At 39.9% G+C, this 24,643-nt stretch overlaps 1 protein-coding gene across 1 annotated transcript in view; it reads right to left on the bottom strand.

Moving 5' to 3' along the window:
• POMT2 (protein O-mannosyltransferase 2) overlaps positions 1 to 24,643 on the bottom strand; it is a 277,327-nt gene that overhangs the window by 241,698 nt on the left and 10,986 nt on the right. Inside the window, exons 7-12 of the mRNA XM_053697367.1 lie at positions 18,572 to 18,678; positions 17,292 to 17,374; positions 17,044 to 17,153; positions 12,252 to 12,318; positions 9,003 to 9,063; positions 3,398 to 3,476 (exon numbers count right to left, since the gene is read on the bottom strand). Coding sequence (XP_053553342.1) covers positions 3,398 to 3,476; positions 9,003 to 9,063; positions 12,252 to 12,318; positions 17,044 to 17,153; positions 17,292 to 17,374; positions 18,572 to 18,678 — 507 coding nt within the window. The remainder of the gene's footprint in view (positions 1 to 3,397; positions 3,477 to 9,002; positions 9,064 to 12,251; positions 12,319 to 17,043; positions 17,154 to 17,291; positions 17,375 to 18,571; positions 18,679 to 24,643) is intronic.

Raw genomic sequence — 24,643 nt, 5'->3', positions numbered from 1 at the left:
CGCAGAGATTAGACAGGAGCTAGATTCCGCCCAAGTATGTATCCGAGATACTTCTTTCATAGCTTGGTGACTGTGAGTCCCACCCTGATGATTGACATATGCCACTGTTGTGATATTGTCTGTCTGAAAACAAACGAACGGTTCTCTCTTTAACAGAGGCCAAAATTGAAGAGCTCTGAGAATTGCACGGAGTTCTAAAATATTTATTGGTAATCTCGCCTCTTGAGATTTCCAAACCCCTTGTGCTGTCAGAGATCCCCAAACAGCTCCCCAACCTGAAAGACTTGCATCTGTTGTGATCACAGTCCAGGTTGGCCGAACAAAAGAAGCCCCTTGAACTAAACGATGGTGATCTATCCACCATGTCAGAGAGTGTCGTACATTGGGATTTAAAGGGACACTATACCCAAACATTTTCTTTCATGATTAAGGTAGAGAATATAATTTTAAACAACATTCCAATTTACTTCTATTACCTAATTTGCTTTATTCTTTAGCTATACTTTAATGAAGAAATAGCAATGCACACAGTGAACCAATCACAGGAGGCATCTATGTGCAGCTACCAATCAGCAGCTACTAAGCATATCTAGATATGCTTTTCAGCAAAGAATATCAAGAGAATGAAGCAAAATAGATAATAGAAGTAAATTAGAAAGTTGTTTATAATTGTATGCTCTTTCTAAATCATGAAAGAAAATATTTGGGTTTCATGTCCCTTTAAAGATATTAATTGTGATATCTTTGTATAATCCCTGCACCATTGATTCAGCATACAAAGCTGTAGAGGTCTCATGTGAAAACTAGCAAAGGGGATTGCGTCCGATGCTGCAGTCATGAGACCTAAAACTTCCATGCACATAGCCACTGAAGGGAATGACTGAGACTGAAGGTGCCAGCAGGCTGCAACCAATTTTAAACGTCTCTTGTCTGTCAGAGACAGAGTCATGGACACTGAATCTATCTGGAAACCTAAAAAGGTGACCCTTGTCTGAGGAATCAAGAAACTTTTTAGTAAATTGATCCTCCAACCATGTTTCCGAAGAAACAACACTAGTTGATTTGTGTGAGATTCTGCAGTACTTAAAGACTGAGCTAGTACCAAGATATCATCCAAATAAGGAAACACTGCAATACCCTGTTCTCTGATTACAGAGAGTAGGGCACCCAGAACCTTCGAAAAGATTCTTGGAGCCGTTGCTAGGCCAAATGGAAGAGCAACAAATAGGTAATGCTTGTTTAGAAAAGAGAATCTCAGAAACTGATAATGTTCTGGATGAATCTGAATATGAAGGTATGCATCCTGCAAGTCTATTGTGGACATATAATGTCCTCGCTGAACAAAAGGCAGAATAGTCCTTATAGTCACCATCTTGAAAGTTGGTACTCTTGCATAACGATTCAAAATTTTCAGATCCAGAACTGGTCTGAATAAATTTTCCTTCTTTGGGACAATGAATAGATTTTAATAAAACCCCGAACCTTGTTCCTGAAGAGGAACTGGCATGATTACCCCTGAAGACTCCAGGTCTGAAACACACTTCAGGAAAGCCTGAGCTTTTACTGGATTTGCTGGGATACGCGAGAGAAAAAATCTTCTCACAGGAGCTCTTACTCTGAATCCTATTCGATACCCTTGAGAGACAATGCTCTGAATCCATTGATTTTGGACAGATTTTATCCAAATATTCTTGAAAAACCTTAATCTGCCCCCTACCAGCTGAGCTGGAATGAGGGCCGCACCTTCATGCGGACTTAAGGGCTGACTTAGGTTTCCTAAATGGCTTGGATTTATTCCAATTTGCGGAAGGCTTCCAATTGGAAGCAGATTCCTTGGGGGGAGGATTAAGTTTTTGTTCCTTATTCTGACGAAAGGAACGAAAACGGTTAGAAGCCTTAGATTTGCCCTTAGGTTTTTTATCCTGAGGCAGAAAAACTCCCTTTCCCCCAGTGACAGTTGAAATAATAGAATCCAACTGAGAACCAAATAAATTATTACCTTGGAAAGAAAGAGATAGTAATCTAGATTTAGATGTCATATCAGCATTCCAAGATTTAAGCCACAAAGCTCTTCTAGCCAATATAGCTAAAGACATGGATCTAACATCAATTTTGATAATATCAAAAATGGCATCACAAATAAAATGATTAGCATATTGCAGTAAGCGAATGATGCTAGATAAGTCAGAATCCAATTCCTGTTGCGCTAAATTCTCCAACCAGAAAGTTGATGCAGCCGCAACATCAGCCAAAGAAATTGCAGGTCTAAGAAGATTACCTGAATATAAATAGGCCTTCCTTAGATAAGATTCAAGCTTCCTATCTAAAGGATCCTTAAAGGAAGTACTATCTTCCAAAGGAATAGTGGTACGTTTAGCAAGAGTAGAAATAGCCCCATCAACTTTGGGGATTGTTTCCCAAAACTCTATAGATTTTTCTGGTAAAGGATACAATTTTTTAAACCTTGAAGAAGGAATAAAATAAGTACCTAAACTTAACTGCGTCACAAGTGAAAAAGAATACAAAAACGGCACGAATAAGCGCTACTCCTCTAGTCTGAAATATGACCGCAACTTCACATAAAACACTGTTAAGCCTGTTATCCATTATAAAGGGAACTGGAATAAGCGTTACTCCTCCCAACGTTCCCTATGCCAGTCTCTCAAAAGCCTCCAAAAGGGGATCCTATTAACCCCTTATGCCCACAGTGCCTTATCTAAATAAAAACATTGCATGTCACTGCCCATGATAAACCCTGTAGAAAGGGACAAAAATGTCACTAAGTGCCACCAGGGAGCCTTGACCCTTGAAGACACAGAGATCTATATATGTGTCCTGTCAGAGAGACATTAACGCCTGAAAGTGCTGACCTTCCCATCTAGAAAGGCAAAGCACTTACCTGTGTCCTGGTTGCAGGGCAGGAGCAACTTATAGGTGTGACAGAATACCAATATCTATCAGGGACCTGTAGAGAAAGAAGAAACAGAGTAACCAACCCTGGTTTTCTATAATGGGGTAGCACTAATGTTAGAAGTTAAGCAAAGACTACCTCGCCGTCTTCTAACTGCTAAAAGCCACCATTACTCTTACTAAAGAGATTGACATGGACACAGCAGAACCCCAATCCTTGCTTGCAGGAGAAAGTACCCATTAAAGGATTAATACCTTCAGACACCATCTACGCACATCATTCCGTGATAGAGGCAAAGAGAATGACTGGGAGTTATGGGTAAGGGAAGTGACACTTAACAGCTCTGCTGGAGTGCCCTTTGCTTCCTCCGGCTGGCCAGGAGTTAAATTCCCCACTAATAATTGGAATGAAATCGTGGACTCTCCATGCCATAGGAAAGAAAAAGGGGTTTTATGTCCCTTTAACAAAGCTTCTAAAGTTTCTCACCGTGCCGTATGCTGTAACCTGGAGGTGTTTCTTGGTGAGTGGTGCCTCTTTATAGTGACTGTGCAGGTTTCTTCCAGTCCTAATATGCAAGAGAAAAAAAAAAAAAAAAAAAGCGAAACTGATTAGATGAAAGACATACACAGAAGACAAAGCATGTCAGTCAGTATACATATAAATATATATATATATATTTGTTTATTTATTTATTTTACACACTGGTATACATGTAGCAGGGTTAGCCTTGAGAAGTCTGCATGTACCTTTTCAGTTCTGAGAATTAGAAAATGCACAGTTTTCCAGAACTAAATTAAATGGAATGGGGTCAAAAACAGAATTTATATCTTACCTGATAAATTCCTTTCTCCTACGGTGTGTCCGGTCCACGGCTTCATCCTTACTTGTGGGAATATTCTCTTCCCTAACAGGAAATGGCAAAGAGGCACACAGCAAAAGCTGTCCATATAGCCCCTCCTCTGGCCCCGCCCCCCAGTCATTCGACCAACGGTTAGGAGAAAAAGGAGAAACTATAGGGTGCCGTGGTGACTGTAGTGTATAGAGATAAAAAAAAATTAAGCCTGACAAAAAAGTCAGGGCGGGCCGTGGACCGGACACACCGTAGGAGAAAGGAATTTATCAGGTAAGATATAAATTCTGTTTTCTCCTACATAGGTGTGTAAGGTCCACGGCTTCATCCTTACTTGTGGGAACCAATACCAAAGCTTTAGGACACGGATGAAGGGAGGGAACAAGTCAGGCGACCTAAACGGAAGGCACCACGGCTTGCAAAACCTTTCTCCCAAAAATAGCCTCCGAAGAAGCAAAAGTATCGAATTTGTAAAATTTTGTAAAAGTATGCAGTGAGGACCAAGTCGCTGCCTTACAGATCTGATCAACAGAAGCCTCGTTCTTGAAGGCCCATGTGGAAGCCACAGCCCTAGTAGAGTGAGCTGTAATTCTTTCAGGAGGCTGCCGTCCGGCAGTCCCATAAGCCAATCGGATGATGCTTTTCAGCCAAAAGGAAAGAGAGGTAGCAGTAGCTTTCTGCCCTCTCCTCTTACCAGAATAAACGACAAACAAGGATGAAGTTTGTCTGAAATCCTTAGTTGCCTCTAAGTAGAATTTTAGAGCACGGACCACATCTAGGTTGTGCAACAAACGTTCCTTCTTTGAAACTGGATTCGGACACAGGGAAGGAACAACTATTTCCTGGTTAATATTCCTGTTGGAAACCACCTTTGGAAGAAAACCAGGCTTGGTACGTAAAACTACCTTATCTGTATGGAACACCAGATAGGGAGTAGAACACTGCAAAGCAGACAATTCAGAAACTCTTCTAGCAGAAGAAATAGCAACCAAAAACAGAACTTTCCAAGATAGTAACTTAATATCTATGGAATGTAACAGTTCAAACGGAACTCCTTGAAGAACTGAAAGAACTAAGTTTAGACTCCAAGGAGGAGTCATAGGTCTGTAGACAGGCTTGATTCTAACTAATGCCTGTACAAACGCCTGTACATCTGGCACAGCTGCCAGTCGTTTGTGTAACAAAACAGACAGAGCAGATATCTGTCCTTTTAAAGAGCTAGCCGACAAACCTTTATCCAAACCCTCTTGGAGAAAGGAAAGAATTCTAGGAATTTTGATTTTACTCCAAGAAAATCCTTTGGAATCGCACCAATGGATATATTTTTGCCATATCTTATGGTAAATTTTCCTAGTCACTGGTTTTCTGGCTTGAACCAGAGTATCTATAACCGAATCAGAAAACCCACGCTTAGATAGAATCAAGCGTTTTAATTTCCAAGCAGTCAGTTTCAGAGAGACTAGATTTGGATGTCTGAATGGACCTTGTACTAGAAGATCCTGCCTCAAAGGTAGCTTCCATGGTGGAACCGATGACATATTCACCAGGTCTGCATACCAAGTCCTGCGTGGCCATGCAGGAGCTATTAGAATCACCGAGGCCTTCTCCTGTTTGATCCTGGCTACAAGCCTGGGAAGGAGAGGGAACGGTGGAAACACATAAGCCAGATTGAACGACCAGGGCGCCACTAATGCATCCACCAGTGCCGCCTTGGGATCCCTGGATCTGGACCCGTAGCGAGGAACCTTGGAGTTCTGACGGGACGCCATCAGATCCATATCCGGATTGCCCCATAGTTGGGTTAACTGGGCAAAGACCTCCGGGTGAAGTTCCCACTCCCCCGGATGGAAAGTCTGACGACTCAGATAATCCGCCTCCCAGTTGTCTACTCCTGGGATGTGAATTGCAGATAGATGGCAGGAGTGATCCTCCGCCCATTTGATGATCTTGGATACCTCTCTCATCGCTAAGGAACTCTTTGTTCCTCCCTGATGATTGATGTACGCTACAGTCGTCATGTTGTCCGACTGAAATCTTATGAACCTGGCCTCCGCTAGTTGAGGCCAAGCTAGGAGCGCATTGAATATCGCTCTCAGTTCCAAAATGTTTATCGGGAGAAGAGACTCTTCCCGAGACCATAGACCCTGAGCTCTGAAGATAAGCGAGACATGTGGAACCTTCCCCTTGGAGGAAGTCCCTTGAACTCTAGAAGGTATCCCTGGGAAACTATTTCTAGTGCCCAGGGATCTAGAACATCTCTTGCCCAAGCCTAAGCAAAGAGAGATAATCTGCCCCCTACTAGATCCGGTCCCGGATCGGGGGCTACCCCTTCATGCTGTCTTGGTAGCAGCAGTAGGCTTCTTGGCCTGTTTACCCTTGTTCCAGCCTTGCACAGGCTTCCATGCAGGTTTGGGCTGGGCAGCGCTACCCTCTTGTCTAGAGGCTGTAGAGTTAGAAGCCGGTCCGTTCCTGAAATTGCGAAAGGAACGAAAAATTAGACTTGTTCTTAGCCTACTAGAGTGAAGGGGCCTTCCTGACTAGATTAGGCGTCTAATACCAATGCCTGATCTAATTAAAACGTTCCCAAGTGAATATATGTTCACAAAACATTTTTAAATGCTATTAAAATGTGATATAAATCAATCGATTTGGCCCACAACAGTGTCTACCAGCACAAAGCCCAAGAAAAGTAAGCCTGTTATCTGTTTACTGTGTTTTAAGAAAATGGCTTACCGTTTCCCTAAGGGGAAAAATGAGCATGTGTTGTTAGAAAGGAGACTGGTCATACCTGGAGCAGATGAGTCTGCAAACCGTTACCCCCAACTGAAGTTCTCTGGTTTCAACAGTCCTGCGTGGTAACAGCAATGGATTCTAGTTACTTGTGCTAAAATCATAGTCCTCTTTAACAGAAATCTTCATCACTTTTCTGTTGTAGAGTAAATAGTACAAACCGGCACTATTTTAAAATAACAAACTCTTGATAGAAGAAAAACTACAACTAAACACCACAAACTCTTTACCATCCCCGTGGAGATGCTACTTGTTCAGAGCGGAAAAGAGAATGACTGGGGGGCGGGGCCAGAGGAGGGGCTATATGGACAGCTTTTGCTGTGTGCCTCTTTGCCATTTCCTGTTAGGGAAGAGAATTTTCCCACAAGTAAGGATGAAGCCGTGGACCGGACACACCTATGTAGGAGAAATAAATAATGAAAATATTTAGCAAAGTTGTTTTACTATGCATAACTAAACTGTTTTTTTTATATTAAAATCTCAATGTGTTTGCTGTCCCTTTAAAGGAAACCTCAGAAAAAAATATTTCATGATTCAGATAAAGCACACAATTGTAAACAACTTTCCAATTTATTTCTATAATCTAATTTCATTTGTTCTATTGGTATCCTTTGTTGAAAAGGACCCCCCTAGGTAGGCTCAGAGAATGAAGCAAAATTGATAATAGAAGAATATTGGAAAGTTGTTTAAAATTGTATTATCTATCTGAATCGCGAAAGAAAAATATTGTGTTTCATGTCCCTTTAACCCCTTCGCTGCACATGACGAGGTGTTCTCATCATGCACATCACTACCTTTGGTGCATGATGAGCCCTTCTAGTCAAGCAGGGCGATCCCCCTCAGCACAGGATCATTGGTGGCCTAGTGGGCGGCACTTTCCAGGCTTCATGGGAGTGCCAGCTGACATCACCACGTACGCTCATGGTGACATTACAACGGCCTAAGGCAGGATTCACTGATAACTGCTAGGGAGCTGGATGGGGGAGGTTTATCTAACCCCTAAATCTCAGCTCTCATAAAGACCTCTCATTTGAAAGAGAAAAGCCTGTTCTTGTTAAATGGTGGTTGCCCCGGAGCACTACTGAAAACCAGATCATTTAAAAACAAAGTAAACACAACACACAGTCATCTGGCTTGCAATACTGCTTTATATGCAGCATGAAAAAAAAATTGTTTGTCTACAGACCCCTAATAAAATTTATTTCCCAGTAGACCCTCTCTTTAAAAAAAAAAAAAAAAAAAAAAGATATGAATTTTGTTTTTATAGTCAGGTGATCACTGAAGTAACAGTGAACATCTTGCAAGAAAAAAAAAGTGCCTTTACTTCTGTACTGCACAATAGGGGCCTCTCTAATCTACATTATAACTCCAAAAGTACCGTATGGCCCCTAATTTAATATGTTGCTGATGCGTTTCGCACTTACATCAGCGCTTTTCAGAGATGAAAAACGTCACATCTCGGCTTGAGAACTGACATATGTGATTCACTGGGATAGATACACAATAATGCTGCATGTGCAAATGCAAATATGAACTAGACTCTTCAAGCATCCATCTGGTCACTAAATAATGGCATACGCTGCAGTAGCAAGAGTTGCTAAACAAATATACCTAAAGCTTTCAATAAGCGCTACTGAACCAGATGCATAACACAGGGCTGTGCATTGATCATTTTATAAAGATACTTACATTAAAATTGAGTGATACTACAGGACCTCATATTTGTAAATTGATTTTGTGCCTTTTTATTTTCAAATAAACTTTAAAGGGACAGTTTACACTATTTCTCCCCTTTAATATATTCCCAATGATCCATTTTACCTAGTGGAGTGTATTAAAATGTTTACAAATAGCTATTTTGTCTTTATTTTGGTATTTGAAATAGATAATTTTGCCTGTGGTATCCCTACCTATACTAATCTGGTTCTTGTTTAGTTCTTTTGAAGCCTCAAAGGATATAGTCAGACACAATTCAGCAGGATCAGGCACGTATGCTGTAAACAGATTTTCTTTGGGACAAGACCTCACAATATATTTAATCAACTCTATATTTAACCAGGTCTTCTAAAGTTAAAATAAAACAATAAGTATATGCAGGTTTACAGGAGTTACAGCAGGGCCTCCTTTACACAAGTAAAATATATACAGACCTTGCAAGCGTGTGGAGTTTTGACAGGACCTATAAACCTGAAGAATCTATTTAAAACGTGCAGCACAAAAGGTCAGATAACTGTTTACATACAGCCTATTACAGGGTTTCTAAATCGAGTGGTTCAGCAGATGACACATTTACTTAAAGCTATTTTGAGTATGATGATTTATAAGACCACAATCATATTGTGTGAGCACAGGTGAGCCTTGTTCATAAAAACGTCCGATACAGCTTCTCATGCTATTTGGTTCCTAGGGAGACCTCTAATGCCCCCTGCTTCTCCAACAGATAAGACTTACACTTTGTGCTCCAGCCTGACGGTATCCCCATGCTTCACAAACTCAAGTGGGGCTGCAGCATCTGAAATTAAAAGGCAGTTTGTTTGTGAGAAGTGCACCGTATTGTATATAAAAGTGCCAAGATGGAAGCTTAAAACTCAGACCTTTTCTAGCTGTCAATAATTCAGAATAAATACAGTAGTCTCTTTGTATTGAAAGCTATGTTTGGTGAATCCAAGACATTTTTTTACATATAGGCTAGATTTATCAAGCTAAGGCGGACAGGGGGGCATATTCGCGCCCCTGTCCGCCGCAGCTCGCTTCTGGCAGGGTGAATTTCCCCAGAGGAATTTACCATTGCACACGAGCGCAATTTTGCGCTCGTATGCAATCCCGCCCCCTGCCCACACACAGACAATCACTTGCGGGCAGGAGCTGTTAAGCTCCCTGGTTGGACTAGACTGCGGAGATTGAATTGGACCGTGCACTAGCGATTTAAACAAAGCAGTTGCTCAGAGCCTAAGGGGCTTGTATCATTTGGTAATGGATCAATTTGGTAAATGCTGACATGAAACAAGACCCACCGGCGCTCTGAGCAGCTGTAATATTTAAAATGCTTGTGCACTGAGAATATCTAGCTATGCTTCACATGCACGTGCAGAGAATAATGCTAACATTAAAAACAGTGATAACTTTTACAAGATTCATTTTTGCCAAAACATGTACAGTATATTACAAATATGTTTCTATTGAAGGATGCAAGTCATCTTTGTGCTTTGAAATTTTGACTGGAATACCCCTTTAAGGATATCAAAACATTACTACAACATGCATTTATTAATTATTTTGACTTCTGTAAAATGCCTCTGGCAATGATGGCTGTTCCACTCCCAAAAAAAGCCATTTGATAAAGTACATGGGGGGGGCAAGAATCCGAATAAGAGAGTCAACACATCAGGGTTTAATATCTACTGACAAGAAGAGACTGCTAGAGAGAAATTACCCCAGAGAAGGTAATGTCTGCTGCACTACATTTTTCCTGGCAAATGACAAGAACCTCGGATCAGGCTGGAACACTGACAAGATAGTAAGTACTTGGACAATAAAATAATGTGGGAAACTTTAACTTTGCAATAATTCAACATCCTATAATTTGTTTTTGATTGCTGATCTAGTTTAAAGCCCTTATAATTGCCCTTGCTAAGAGAAGTCACAAAATCATATGGTAATTTAAGTAGGGATCTTTCGTACATCACTTAACTCATAACAATGGGTAAGCTCATTTAAGTAAACCGCATCCAAACTGTTATTTAAAGCGACATGAAACACTAAATACATTTTATAAGAATAGTATTGAGGTTATTCTGCACCTCCCTCTAGTCATGGGTGCCGCCATATTGAAGTCTAGCCGTCACTACATTCCAGTGCTGATGTGTTTGCACGTGTGCAGCAACTCTCCTTCAGATACCTGCAGTGTAACCTAGGTTCCAAAATGGCAGCACCCATAATTAGAGCTTAACACATGAAATGTATTTACTGTTAATTGTTTCTTTAATATTGCTGCTTAGATAGAAAATTAGTTATTGAATTGGGGACTGTTTATTTCTTCCCATATTGGGGAGGTTTTTCTCTAACTTGCATTCAATAGTTTATGTTGTTGCGCCACAAATTTTTGTTAAAGGGACAGTAAACACTTAGATTTTAATAAAAAATGTTTAATTATACGTATTAAAACAACTTTGCATTACACTACAAAGCACTACTTCTGCAAGGCTGAGCATAGTTAGGGGCTGCATATGTGAATAGCCACCAATCACAAGCTTATTTTCTTATTGTAGATCTAGGTCTCTTTAAAGGGACACTAAATCCAATTTTTTTCTTTTATGATTCAGACAGAGCATGCAATTTTAAACAACTTTCTAATTTACTCCTATTATCAATTTTTCTTCTTCTTTCTCTTGCTATCTTTATTTAAAAAGCAGGAATGTAAAGCTTAGAAGCCGGACCATTTTTGGTTCAGAACCTGGGTTATGCTTGCTTATTGGTGGCTAAATGTAGCCGCCAATAAGCAAACGCAATACAGGGTGCAGAACCTAAAATGGCCGGCTCCTAAGCTTTAAATTCCTGCTTTTTAAATAAAGATAGCAGGAGAATGAAGAAAAATTAATAGTAGGAGTAAATTGGAAAGTTGCTTAAAATTGCATGCTCTGTCTGAATCATAAAAGAAGACATTTGGGTTTAGTGTCCCTTTAAGTATAATGTATGTGTGGGTAATTCAATTACAATATATATATATATTTTAAATACAGTTTAACGGTGTAAACTAGGTAGTTTTAAGTGGTTATATTCTGACATTTTAGTTATTGATTTCACAGTAACACTAAGTAATTACCAAGTTATTGTTAAATGGAAGTCTCCTTATCAAATTTAGTTTTTATACAGTTTTACCATGTGATCACTTCTGTAGGATAACAAACTGGTCATCTTGTGGTAAGGATTTCATGCCAAGACCAATTTTCATTAGTGGAACTGCTGGCTGGCAGGGCCTGCTACTCAATTGTTCACTATAACTGTTACGATGCATATCTCATACTTCTGTTTATAGCGCTGCAAATCTGTTGGCGCTCTACAAATAACTGATGACAATAAATAATAATGAATAATTAGCGCTTTTAGATCCATTTATTTGCAGAAATAATTTGACAAAATAGCAAGATATAATGTGATCATCGGTTTACACTTTATATATATTTCAACCTTTCAGATGCTCTGGACCAATAACCTACATTTCTGATATACTGAAGAACAGCCAGGATCGGATTGATGAGCTGATTGCCAATTATTAATTCTGCTTTGCTGATTTTTTTTGCTATTACCCTACTCAAAAAGGATGATCTTCCTGCAGTAATTCTGAAGTAATCGATGACTCCAAGACTAGTCATCAGAAGTCATCCTGAAGTATGCCCATAGGCCAAAATATTTAAATGAGATGAGTCTAGAGTCATTGACTGGATGTTCATGCTTATGAAGTAATCAGTAACGTAATCTGCTAATCATTCTGTAATCATCACCCAGAATTTGTTACCTTAGCTGATGACTTTACAAACCTGACGTGCAAATTACTTCTTCAGTAGTGTCATGATCATCAAATGACTACAAGATGGTCTCTAAAGTCTTGTGTATTCTTTATTGCTATTTTCTCCTTTTCAACAATCTCACAAAAAAAAAATATTTGGATACTCCAGGCAGCAAGCCATTTTTTTTACCCACCGTAATCACTGTCATGTTTCTTTATAATCCACAGATTGTTCTGATCCTTATGTGAATATGTAGTGACCTGCAGAGACAAAATATGTGTAGTGTAAAATCTGTGCACTCCAACACAGTCATTGATTACAGATTGAATTGAGCAAACTGAAAATTAAACGTTAAATCAAACTTTGCATTTAAAGGGACACTCAAGTAAAAACAAACTTTTATGATTCAGAAAGAGCATGTGTTTTATTAATTTCCTCTCATACCCATTTATTATTTAGCTCTCAAATCCTTCTGTACATCTTTTTGCTCCCTTGTTATAACTCTTTCATTCCTTCGTGGGTTCACTTACATCAATCATCTACTCAGTACCAAGCCATACAGTCCCTCACACAACTAAGAGTAACCAACAAAAAAGGAACTAAAAGCTGGAAATCAAATATAGAGCATCTCAGTTTTAACGTGTGATACTGTGTTTGTCTAATAAGTGCACATTAGTTATTTATGTGCACTTAACCAATTGTTTACTTTAGTTTGAATCAAAGGTGCACTCTTATTTTAAACTATGGCCTTGATCAGTGTTTTTCAACCAGTGTGCCGTGAGAGATCCTCAGGTGTGCCGCGGCAGACTGACAACAGTGTGACATTTTTTTTTAATTTTGCTTGTTTTTTATTCTGGGCCGTTTTTTTATTTTGAGTGAGATGATGACTGAGGGTAACATTGTAGTGGCATCTCACTCCCCCAACCTGTGTTCACACTTGGAAGGAACCCCCACCCACCACAACACGTGTCTAGTGCCGGCTCTACACGCCGCGACACTTCAATCCCCCATGCATGCTGGTGCAGCTTTGCTCCTCCTACAGAACAGTTCCAGCCTTTTTCAAATTTTTAAATATTGGGAGGTATGTGACAGGCTCATCAGGCATCATTTACAACCATGACATATTGACATTCATTCAGACAATCATTATGATTGATTGTGAATGAATGTCAATATGTCATGTATAGTTTGTAGGAGGCATGGCATGACAGCACAGTACAGTCAGTACAGTGTGTGTGTGTGTATATGTATGTATATATATATATATATATATATATATATATATATATATATATATATATATATATATATACATACATATACATACATACATACATACACACACACACACCGGTATATATATACACACACACACATATACACTGTATTAGGTTACAATGTGTGATTTTGTAAAATTTTGGGATGGTGGTGTGCCGCAGGATTTTTTAATGTAAAAAAAAAAGTGTGCCACGGCAAAAAAAAAGATTGAAAATCACTGGCCTAGATAATGATGGGGTGAAGAGCGAGAGAGAGATTATATACACACATAAGAGCTAGCATATAAACTCTTACCTAAGATATTCTGTAAAAATGTAAGAATTCTGGAAATTCTAAAGGAATGCCAGCTAAAGCCCTGTTTTTCACAACAGTAAAGAAAAACAAGAAAAATCTATCACAAGATTTGGAAAGTAACAGGCTTTCTGGCCTGAATTAAGGTTTGAACAACAGCACCAGAAAAACTTTTGTTTTAAAATTAGGCATTCAATCTCTAAGCCTTCAAGCCGAGAGACACAAGATCTTGATGACAGAAGGGGGCCTTAATACAGTAGGTTGTGTCTTAGTTGAAGAGACCCCAGTAGACAACTGAACTAGATCTGCAAACCAAGTTCTGCGTGACCAAGCAGGAGCATTCAGAATTACTGATGATGGTTCTCGTTTGATTCAAGGTATCACTCTTGGGAGCAAAACAGTCAGAGAAAATATGTAAGCAAGATAAAATGACCATATCATCTATCAACTCCACCACCTGTGGATCCCTCGATCTTGCAAAGTATCAGGGAAGTTTTATATTTAAACGAGAATCCATCAGAACTATCTCTGGTAGACCACAAAGATCTAAAAAGATCTTCTGGTTGAAGACATCTAGATGGAGAGACCATTCACCTGGATGAAGGGATTGGCGACTGCTTTCCAGTTGTTAACACCTGGGATATGACCATCAGATATTGTTCTCTGTCCAAGTGAAATTCTGGGAACCTAATTTGTGATTGCAAGGTCCCCTTGATGATTGCTATAGGCCACCGTTGTGACATTGTCTTTTCTTTCAGGAGAGGCCAGCTCTGAAGGGTCCTAAAAATTGCACATAATTCTAAGATATTTATTGGTAACCTCGTCTCTTGAAAAACACCAAACTCCTTTGTGCTCTCCTGGACCCCCAATAATGTACCCCAACCCGAGAGACTTGCATCTTATTGAAACTATTGTCCAGGTTAGGTATTCAAAGGACACCTCCAGAGAAATGGTTTTTAGCATTAATCTTTATATCAATGATTGCATCACAAATGAAGGCATTTAGCAGACTTATGTTGAAAATATTCCTCTACAGAATCGTGCGATAGGTCATTATGTGATTCTCACACTACAAAGTAGAGACTGCAGCCAGACAAGCGATACGGATTGCTGGTCTGAACCAAAAAACAACTTGTTACAAAGCCTGTGAAAGGAGTCAGGGTCGGAATCTATAAGTAGGTGTTCAGTTGATCTGATCTTCTGAGATTCAGAGTTGCTAGATAAGCTGACTTTAGGATGAGCATCAGAAACAGTTTGTGGTTACTTGGAGGAGGCATAGCCGCCAGCATCTCAGAAACAGTTGAGCGCACAAATCTTTAAATCCTGGAGCAAAACCTTGAACAGAACAAACAGAGGGAGGACTGATTCCTTTAGAGGCAAGGACAGCATTAGACGGATAAAAAGCATAAGTTGATCTATATAGAAATGGCAAAGTTGAGCTGGGGGTTAACAGAAACCAGCTTGCAAAAAATACATTTAACAGTAAATAAGTGATCAGAGGATCTACCCTGTAAAGCAGTGTTTCTCAACTCCAGTCCTCAGGACCATTGACAGGCAAGAGTTTCATTATATCTTAACTAGGCTACAGGTGAACTAATCATCTGAAGGGTGAGAGCAAGTTAGTAACCATGGTTACTAATCAGCTAATTATTTCACCTGAGCTCTAGTTAAGATATAATGAATATCTGGCCTGTTAAGGGTCCTAAAGGATCTAAAAAGTAATGGGGACGGTTCCAGCATGCTCCATTACAGGTAGAATAGAGACAGTAGAAGAAATAAACCACAATTAAAACATAAGTTTACTGCAGTATAAATGGAGACATTAATATATAGGAAAAAACTCAGGGACTTACAGCAGTAAAGTCAGAGAGAAAAGAGACAAAGTAATGGAATAGGAGAAATAAGAAACCCACTCAGCTAAAATAAATATGTGCACTGAAATAAAACACCCCTTCCTCTTGTAGCTAAGAAAATCTTACCCCCTCATGAAGAGAAACCGTGGGAATAGTGAACAATGGAGCTGAAAAAGAAGTCAGTAACCGTCAGAGCGCAGTTCTGAAGAGAATGCGAGAAATAGTGCGGTGGGAAAGGAATTAACCCCACAGAGCAACATGGCGATGAGAACTAGAAGCCAGAGTGTGACAACTGAAAACGCAGCACTAAGCTGACAGAAAGGATGTAAGCTGACGCGTAGGAGTTGGATCGCGCTACAGTGCTGACAAAAATAATGTTTGAAAACACAAATATTGGTAGTCAAGTATAAAAAGTCAGTATAAAAACAATAAAATGCATCCAAAGTGGGAACGTCCTAGTCCAAAAGCCTGTCTCCCAGTAGCATCTAGACAATAAATCAATATATTTGTATAGTGTATACTGTGATATGACTGCAAAGGCCTGTGAAATGTCCCCTGGCTATTAAATACAAATGTGTAAGTGTACCTGTTAATAGCCTGCGGGGTTTGTGAGTGCCAGTGTACTATGTCTTTATGTACCTTACTAGCATTCACTTTACGGAGCATACCAGCTGCAATTGACTGTGTACAGTAGAGAGCCCATCCAGAGATGTATACATCACAGCAGAGAATTTAAGTAAAGAGTATATTGATGACACAACAGGAGGAGGATAAGGGATCAGTCACGGCAACACCTGTGGCAGGCTTGTGATTAACACCTTAACAGGAGTGATTGTGTCACTACCCAGTACTCCAATGTCTCAGTAGCAGCTCAGAGGTGGAAAATGGGCCTCACATCGGTCTGAGGACCCCTCTCAATAAAGAATTAGGAGAACCTCAATTCTTCACCTTCCTCCTGTGGAGGCAAAAGACTGACATACCAGAGAGGTGGGAGGCATTAAGGTTTGGGAATACAGTATATATAAAATTCTGTTTATATTTTAGTAGAATACTTTATTTTAATATATTTTACATGTGTTTTGTGGAACTTTTATTTTAACCCTAAAACTTTACATCAGGTCTACGGTCAAGCTTAATCATTTAGTGCTAATTTTGAAATAGTAATTATCAATATTTATCACGGTCGCGATGTCCATTGAAAGTATAGGGTGCTCTAAAGCGATGTCAGTCACGCTAAACCTTCTCTGGTTAATTTGTTTTACCGTGGACTTGTAATGTCCGGCAATATTAATATCATGGCCCGTGCTATCATTAGAGCTCATCTGGGCCTATATCATTTTGCACTTGATGGCCAGCGAATTCAAGCTGTATCTAAGAATTTGTTAACAATTATACCTGTGCATACTGAATGAATAAATCCTGGCCTAATTTGGGTAAAGAAAAAAAAAACACAGAGAATTACATACATGCTGATATTACTTTTGCAAATATAAAAAAAAATTGCTTCTGGGATAAAGACTTTGTTTACTCCTGAATACTTCTATATTTGTGGTTCATAATGACCTGCTGCTGACGTGCTCCGACTCCTTCTGGATATAAGTGCCAATGTGAGTGCAGATACCCAGCAGCGGTGCGAAGACTTTTCATAGTTATAGCTGAACCATAAGCCAAGTCTGGAAGAGATATAAATGTTGTGCTTATTTTTCCATGTAACAACAACAAACAAATAGCTGGGGCTCCCCACATTCTGTAACGATAAGCACAAGGCATAGAGGTTAATAAGGCTGTCAACAGAACATACAGATACTCACACTGGGGCATTGAGGCATTGTGCAGGTTGTTTCCAATTAAACGAGACTGAAATGCTGAGCTGAAAAACCCATCTCCTGGGCCACTGGGAGATATAGGAACAAAGAAAGGTTTGGGTATGAATATAATAATAGTACTGAATGATTTACTCTTAATTTCCTGATATAACAATGTTTTTAGCATCAAAACACTATATAGTCTAGTTTCTTTATTACAAGCCCACAATGTCTTGATTTTAGTGGTGGGCCCAAAAAAATTACAAGTGTTCAGAAAATATCTAATTTTATCACCAACAGCTGACGGACCTATCAACAATGCACTTACTGTTAGGTCTTAGATTTCAGCTAAAATATACTGGATTTTTTGTGAAGATTTTCAATAGATTTAAGTTTTCTGAGGGTCCTCACAAGATTTGGTAATGTACTTAATGCATGTGTGTTATGAGTGTCTTTGTGCGCGCGAGTGTCTTTGTGCGCGCGAGTGTCTTTGTGCGCGCGAGTGTGTACGAGGGAGTAACTTTTCTGTATTTTGCTTAATGTGAGGTAGGCCCATAGCTAATTTTGTACCTCTTTAAGTGTGTGGGCATTGCTCATAGCTACATGTGGGTGAGAAGCCTTCATGCAAGTCACATGAAGCTAGACCACTGGTTTTCAAACCTGTCCTCAGGCCTCCCTCACAGGCCAGATTATGAGGATATCTGAACTGGAGCACAGGTGAAATAATCAGCTGATTAGCAAATATGGTTATTTTACCTGCTCTCACCCGAGGTATTACTGAAAACCTGACCTGTTGGGAATAGTCTAACCATTAGTTATAAGCATAGCTACAAAAGCTGAAGTTACTTATTTTTTGCTAATAATCCCTCTCACTTGTGCGGTATATTGATGGATGGAAAACAAAACAATCGTACACCCATCTGACAAGTGGTTTGTTTTGTACTATATTATAATAATGTAGGTTGTGAAAAAAAAAATCCAATGCAAAAAAGGGATCCCAGGTGAAAAATAAAGTTTAATAAGCTCTGTTCTATAAATAAAAGCATGCTTAATTAGTTAATCAACACACACACTATATATATATATATATATATATATATATATATATATATATATATATTATTATCTCACTTATACATATATGCATGATGAAACATGAGCCTAATAAAATATCTTCCATAGTACTGAAATAAATACCTATGTATTTATTAAGACTTAATACAGTTTAATAAAAAAGTATGTCTGGTCCCACTCCATTTACAGACAAAATAATATGTACAGTTTACCTTTTATTGAGTGCAGTGAAATGTGCAGCAAAAATGATTGAATAGAGGATAAGAGGCAACAGGATTAAGCAGAGTATACGGGAAACCAAGTGCCGTAAAACAACATCCTGTGAATCCGCAAAGACAAGAAGCAGTTAGGCATACAAGGCGGGACTTATTCACATGCATCTCAATGTTGGGGCAAACGGAAGCTGCTTTTATAAAATATTTCTCTATAATCTCATTGGAGTATTAACTAAAGCAATCTTAAAACAGGCTTATATTATTATTATACTTTATTTATGAAGCGCTATCATATTCTGCAGCGCTGTCCATGAATACAGATCATTTAAATAAAACAATAGTATAAAACTTCTAAGACTAAGAGACAGGTCAGAATTTACAAACACATACAGGAGGAATCGAGGGCCCTATTCCCGTGGGAACTTACAATCTAGAATTATATGCCAATTTCTAAGCCCTTGAAGGCCACCTCTTATCTCAGTGCATTTTGACAGTTTTTCACAGCTAGAAAGTGTTAGTTCAAGTGTGCCATATAGATAAATAACTTCATGGGAGTGAGCAAAATGTTATGAATCAGCACTGATTGGCTAAATTGCAAGTCTGTCAAAAGAACGGAGATAAGGGGGCAGTCTTGGGAGGCTTAAATACAAGGTAATCACAGAGGTAAAAAGTGTAATATAACCGTGTTTGTTATGCAAATCTTGGAAATGGGTAATAAAACGATTATCTTTTTAAACAATAACAATTCTAGAGTAGATAGTCCCTTTAATTTTGACTTTTGTATCTATTTAACTAGACTTTCCAGTTATATCTTTAACAAATCAAGTTGCTTTACTAACTCATACTCCAGCTCATCTGACAAGTATGAATAGTTTAGCAAATAGAGCTTAAATGAATACTCAAGTCAAACTTTTACGAGTAAGATAGAGAAGCAGTTGTAAGACACTTTCCAATTTTCTTCCATTATCAAATTTTGCAGAGTCTTTATATTCACACGTTCTGGGGTCCTACTGAGCATGTGCACAAGCTCACAGGGTATATGTATACTAGTCGGATTGGCTGGTGTCTGTCACATGATACAGGAGGCCGTAAAATGTGAGGGAGAAAAAAACATTTGGCAGAAAAAATAAAAAAATAAAATCTACTGTTGCTGCTTATTGAAATTTCAGAGTAGGTGTTAAAACATTGTCTTTTTATAATGCACCTGTTAATTATGCAATTCTACTGCATTGAGTGGTCCTTTAAGGGACATAAAAGTACAAAAAGAAAAAAAAGGAGTATTTTATTGTTGCACTATTGTTTGTACATAATTGCATGCTTAATCCCTGCAAAGCACTGCTCAAATGGGAGCTAGCTGAGCACATTTGGTGAGCCAATTACAAGAGGCATGTGTGTGTAACCCCCAATCACCAGCTACAAATGCTTTTTCAACATGATTTAAAAAATTTACTTTCCTATCACTTTAATATATATATATTATATATCAATATATATTTGGGTGGATTGTATATATATTATATAATATATACAATCCTCCATAGCTTGCATTCACACTTAAATTCAAATGCTCTGGAATGGGAGCCGTTATAAAGACATTTGCTTAAAGGGGACAGTCTAGTCAAAATTAAACTTTCATAATTCAGATAGGGCATGTACTTTTAAACAACCTTTCAATTTACTGTTATCATCAAATTTGCTTTGTTCTCTTGGTATTCTTAGTTGAAAGCAAACCCTAGGTAGGCTCATATGCCAATTCCTAAGCCCTTTAAGGCCACCTCTCATCTCATAGCATTTTACAGTTTTTCACAATTAGAGGGCATTAGTTCATGTGTGCCATATAGATAACATTTTGCTCACACCTGTGGAGTTACTTATGAGAGGGCACTGATTGGCTAAATTGCAAGTGTCAAAAGAACTGAGATAAGGGGGCAGTCTTCAGAGACTTAGATACAAGGTAATCAAATGGGTAAAAAGTGTATCAAAGTGAAAGTCAATCCTAGCGTTTGTGAAACAAATAAAGGGGACTTTCAGTCATGAAGTATAAAATACTTCATGCTGAAAGATCCTTTGTTTCAAGCGTTCGTCGTTCTGAGCTGCTCGAGAGGTGACGTTTCCACCTCTTAGCAAATAGCTGTGCGGAAAATCCGGATGCCAAGGGCGCCAAGCTGGATTTCCCACATATATATTGACTCAAGGAGAAAAGTTCATCTCTCTAGCAAAACAGCGATCTGCAGTGGGCTGTCTGAGCAGCTCAGAACGGCGAACGCTTGAAACAAGTTAAGGAGCTTTCAGCATGAAGTATTTTATACTTCATGAATAAAAGTCACCTTTATTTGTTTCAATAGCCAATCTTAGCATTTCACAAACACTAGGATTGACTTTCACTTTAAAACAACCGTGTTTCTTATGCAAATCTGGGGAAAGGGTAATAAAAACATAATTTATGCTTACCTGATAAATTTATTTCTCTTGTAGTGTATCCAGTCCACGGATCATCCATTACTTATGGGATATTAACTCCTCCCCAACAGGAAGTGCAAGAGGATTCACCCAGCAGAGCTGCTATATAGCTCCTCCCCTAACTGCCATTACCAGTCATTCGACCGAAAACATGCAGAGAAAGGAAAACCATAGGGTACAGTGGTGACTGTAGTTTAATGGAAAAATTACCTGCCTTAAAGTGACAGGGCGGGCCGTGGACTGGATACACTACAAGAGAAATAAATTTATCAGGTAAGCATAAATTATGTTTTCTCTTGTTAAGTGTATCCAGTCCACGGATCATCCATTACTTATGGGATACCAATACCAAAGCTAAAGTACACGGATGACGGGAGGGACAGGCAGGCTCTTTATACGGAAGGAACCACTGCCTGAAGAAACTTTCTCCCAAAAACAGCCTCCGAAGAAGCAAAAGTGTCAAATTTGTAAAATTTGGAAAAAGTATGAAGAGAAGACCAAGTTGCAGCCTTGCAAATCTGTTCAACAGAAGCCTCATTCTTAAAGGCCCAAGTGGAAGCCACAGCTCTAGTAGAATGTGCTGTAATTCTTTCAGGAGGCTGCTGTCCAGCAGTCTCATAGGCTAACCGTATTATGCTACGAAGCCAAAAGGAGAGAGAGGTAGCCGAAGCTTTTTGACCTCTCCTCTGACCAGAATAAACGACAAACAGGGAAGACGTTTGTCGAAAATCCTTAGTTGCCTGTAGATAAAATTTCAGGGCACGGACTACATCTAGATTGTGTAGCAGACGTTCCTTTTTCGAAGAAGGATTAGGACACAAAGATGTAACCACAATCTCTTGATTGATATTCCTGTTAGTGACCACCTTAGGTAGGAACCCAGGTTTAGTACGCAGAACTACCTTGTCTGAATGAAAAATCAGATAAGGAGAATCACAATGTAAGGCAGATAACTCAGAGACTCTTCGAGCCGAGGAAATCGCCATTAAAAACAGAACTTTCCAAGATAACAACTTGATATCAATGGAATGAAGGGGTTCAAACGGAACCCCCTGTAAAACATTAAGAACTAAGTTCAAACTCCATGGTGGAGCAACAGTTTTAAACACAGGCTTGATCCTAGCTAAAGCCTGACAAAAAGCTTGAACGTCCGGAACTTCTGACAGACGTTTGTGTAAAAGAATGGACAGAGCTGAAATCTGTCCCTTTAAGGAACTAGCGGATAAACCCTTTTCTAAACCTTCTTGTAGAAAAGACAATATCCTCGGAATCCTAACCTTACTCCATGAGTAACTCTTGGATTCGCACCAATATAAGTATTTGCGCCATATCTTATGGTAAATCTTTCTGGTAACAGGCTTCCTAGCCTGTATTAAGGTATCAATAACTGACTCAGAAAAACCACGTTTTGATAAAATCAAGCGTTCAATTTCCAAGCAGTCAGCTTCAGAGAAATTAGATTTTGATGTTTGAAGGGACCCTGGATCAGAAGGTCCTGTTTCAGAGGTAGCGACCAAGGTGGACAGGATGACATGTCCACTAGATCTGCATACCAAGTCCTGCGTGGCCATACAGGCGCTATTAGAATCACTGATGCTCTCTCCTGTTTGATTCTGGCAATCAATCGAGGAAGCATCGGGAAGGGTGGAAACGCATAAGCCATCCCGAAGGTCCAAGGTGCTGTCAAAGCATCTATCAGAACCGCTCCCGGATCCCTGGATCTGGACCCGTAACGAGGAAGCTTGGCGTTCTGTCGAGACGCCATGAGATCTATCTCTGGTTTGCCCCAACGTCGAAGTATTTGGGCAAAGACCTCCGGATGAAGTTCCCACTCCCCCGGATGAAAAGTCTGACGACTTAAGAAATCCGCCTCCCAGTTCTCCACTCCCGGGATGTGGATTGCTGACAGGTGGCAAGAATGAGACTCTGCCCAGCGAATTATCTTTGATACTTCCATCATTGCTAGGGAGCTTCTTGTCCCTCCCTGATGGTTGATGTAAGCTACAGTCGTGATGTTGTCCGACTGAAACCTGATGAACCCCCGAGTTGTTAACTGGGGCCAAGCCAGAAGGGCATTGAGAACTGCTCTCAATTCCAGAATGTTTATTGGTAGGAGACTCTCCTCCTGATTCCATTGTCCCTGAGCCTTCAGAGAATTCCAGACAGCGCCCCAACCTAGTAGGCTGGCGTCTGTTGTTACAATTGTCCAGTCCGGCCTGCTGACTGGCATCCCCCTGGACAGATGTGGCCGAGAAAGCCACCATAGAAGAGAATTTCTGGTCTCTTGATCCAGATTCAGAGTAGGGGACAAGTCTGAGTAATCCCCATTCCACTGACTTAGCATGCACAATTGCAGCGGTCTGAGATGTAGACGTGCAAAGGGTACTATGTCCATTGCTGCTACCATTAAGCCGATCACCTCCATGCATTGAGCTACTGACGGGTGTTGAATGGAATGAAGGACACGGCATGCATTTTGAAGCTTTGTTAACCTGTCTTCTGTCAGGTAAATCTTCATTTCTACAGAATCTATAAGAGTCCCCAAGAAGGGAACTCTTGTGAGTGGAAAGAGAGAACTCTTCTTTTCGTTCACCTTCCATCCATGCGACCTTAGAAATGCCAGTACTAACTCTGTATGAGACTTGGCAGTTTGAAAGCTTGAAGCTTGTATCAGAATGTCGTCTAGGTACGGAGCTACCGCAATTCCTCGCGGTCTTAGTACCGCCAGAAGAGCACACAGAACCTTTGTGAAGATTCTCGGAGCCGTAGCCAATCCGAATGGAAGAGCTACAAACTGGTAATGCCTGTCTAGAAAGGCAAACCTTAGATACCGGTAATGATCTTTGTGAATCGGTATGTGAAGGTAAGCATCCTTTAAATCCACTGTGGTCATGTACTGACCCTTTTGGATCATGGGTAAAATTGTCCGAATAGTTTCCATTTTGAACGATGGAACTCTTAGGAATTTGTTTAGGATCTTTAAATCCAAGATTGGCCTGAAAGTTCCCTCTTTTTTGGGAACCACAAACAGATTTGAGTAAAACCCTTGTCCTTGTTCCGACCGCGGAACCGGATGGATCACTCCCATTAATAAAAGATCTTGTACGCAGCGTAGAAACGCCTCTTTCTTTATTTGGTTTGTTGACAACCTTGACAGATGAAATCTCCCTCTTGGGGGAGAGAATTTGAAGTCTAGAAGGTATCCCTGAGATATGATCTCTAACGCCCAGGGATCCTGGACATCTCTTGCCCAAGCCTGGGCGAAGAGAGAAAGTCTGCCCCCCACTAGATCCGTTCCCGGATCGGGGGCCCTCGATTCATGCTGTCTTAGGGGCAGCAGCAGGTTTCCTGGCCTGCTTGCCCTTGTTCCAGGACTGGTTAGGTCTCCAGCCTTGTCTGTAGCGAGCAACAGCTCCTTCCTGTTTTGGTGCAGAGGAAGTTGATGCTGCTCCTGCTTTGAAATTACGAAAGGAACGAAAATTAGACTGTCTAGCCTTAGGTTTGGCTCTGTCTTGAGGCAGGGCATGGCCTTTACCTCCTGTAATGTCAGCGATAATTTCTTTCAACCCGGGCCCGAATAAGGTCTGCCCTTTGAAAGGTATATTAAGC

This window comes from Bombina bombina, chromosome 1 (assembly GCF_027579735.1).
Source record: "Bombina bombina isolate aBomBom1 chromosome 1, aBomBom1.pri, whole genome shotgun sequence".
In the NCBI taxonomy this organism is placed as follows: domain Eukaryota; kingdom Metazoa; phylum Chordata; class Amphibia; order Anura; family Bombinatoridae; genus Bombina; species Bombina bombina.
This window is presented reverse-complemented; position numbering and strand designations above follow the sequence as displayed.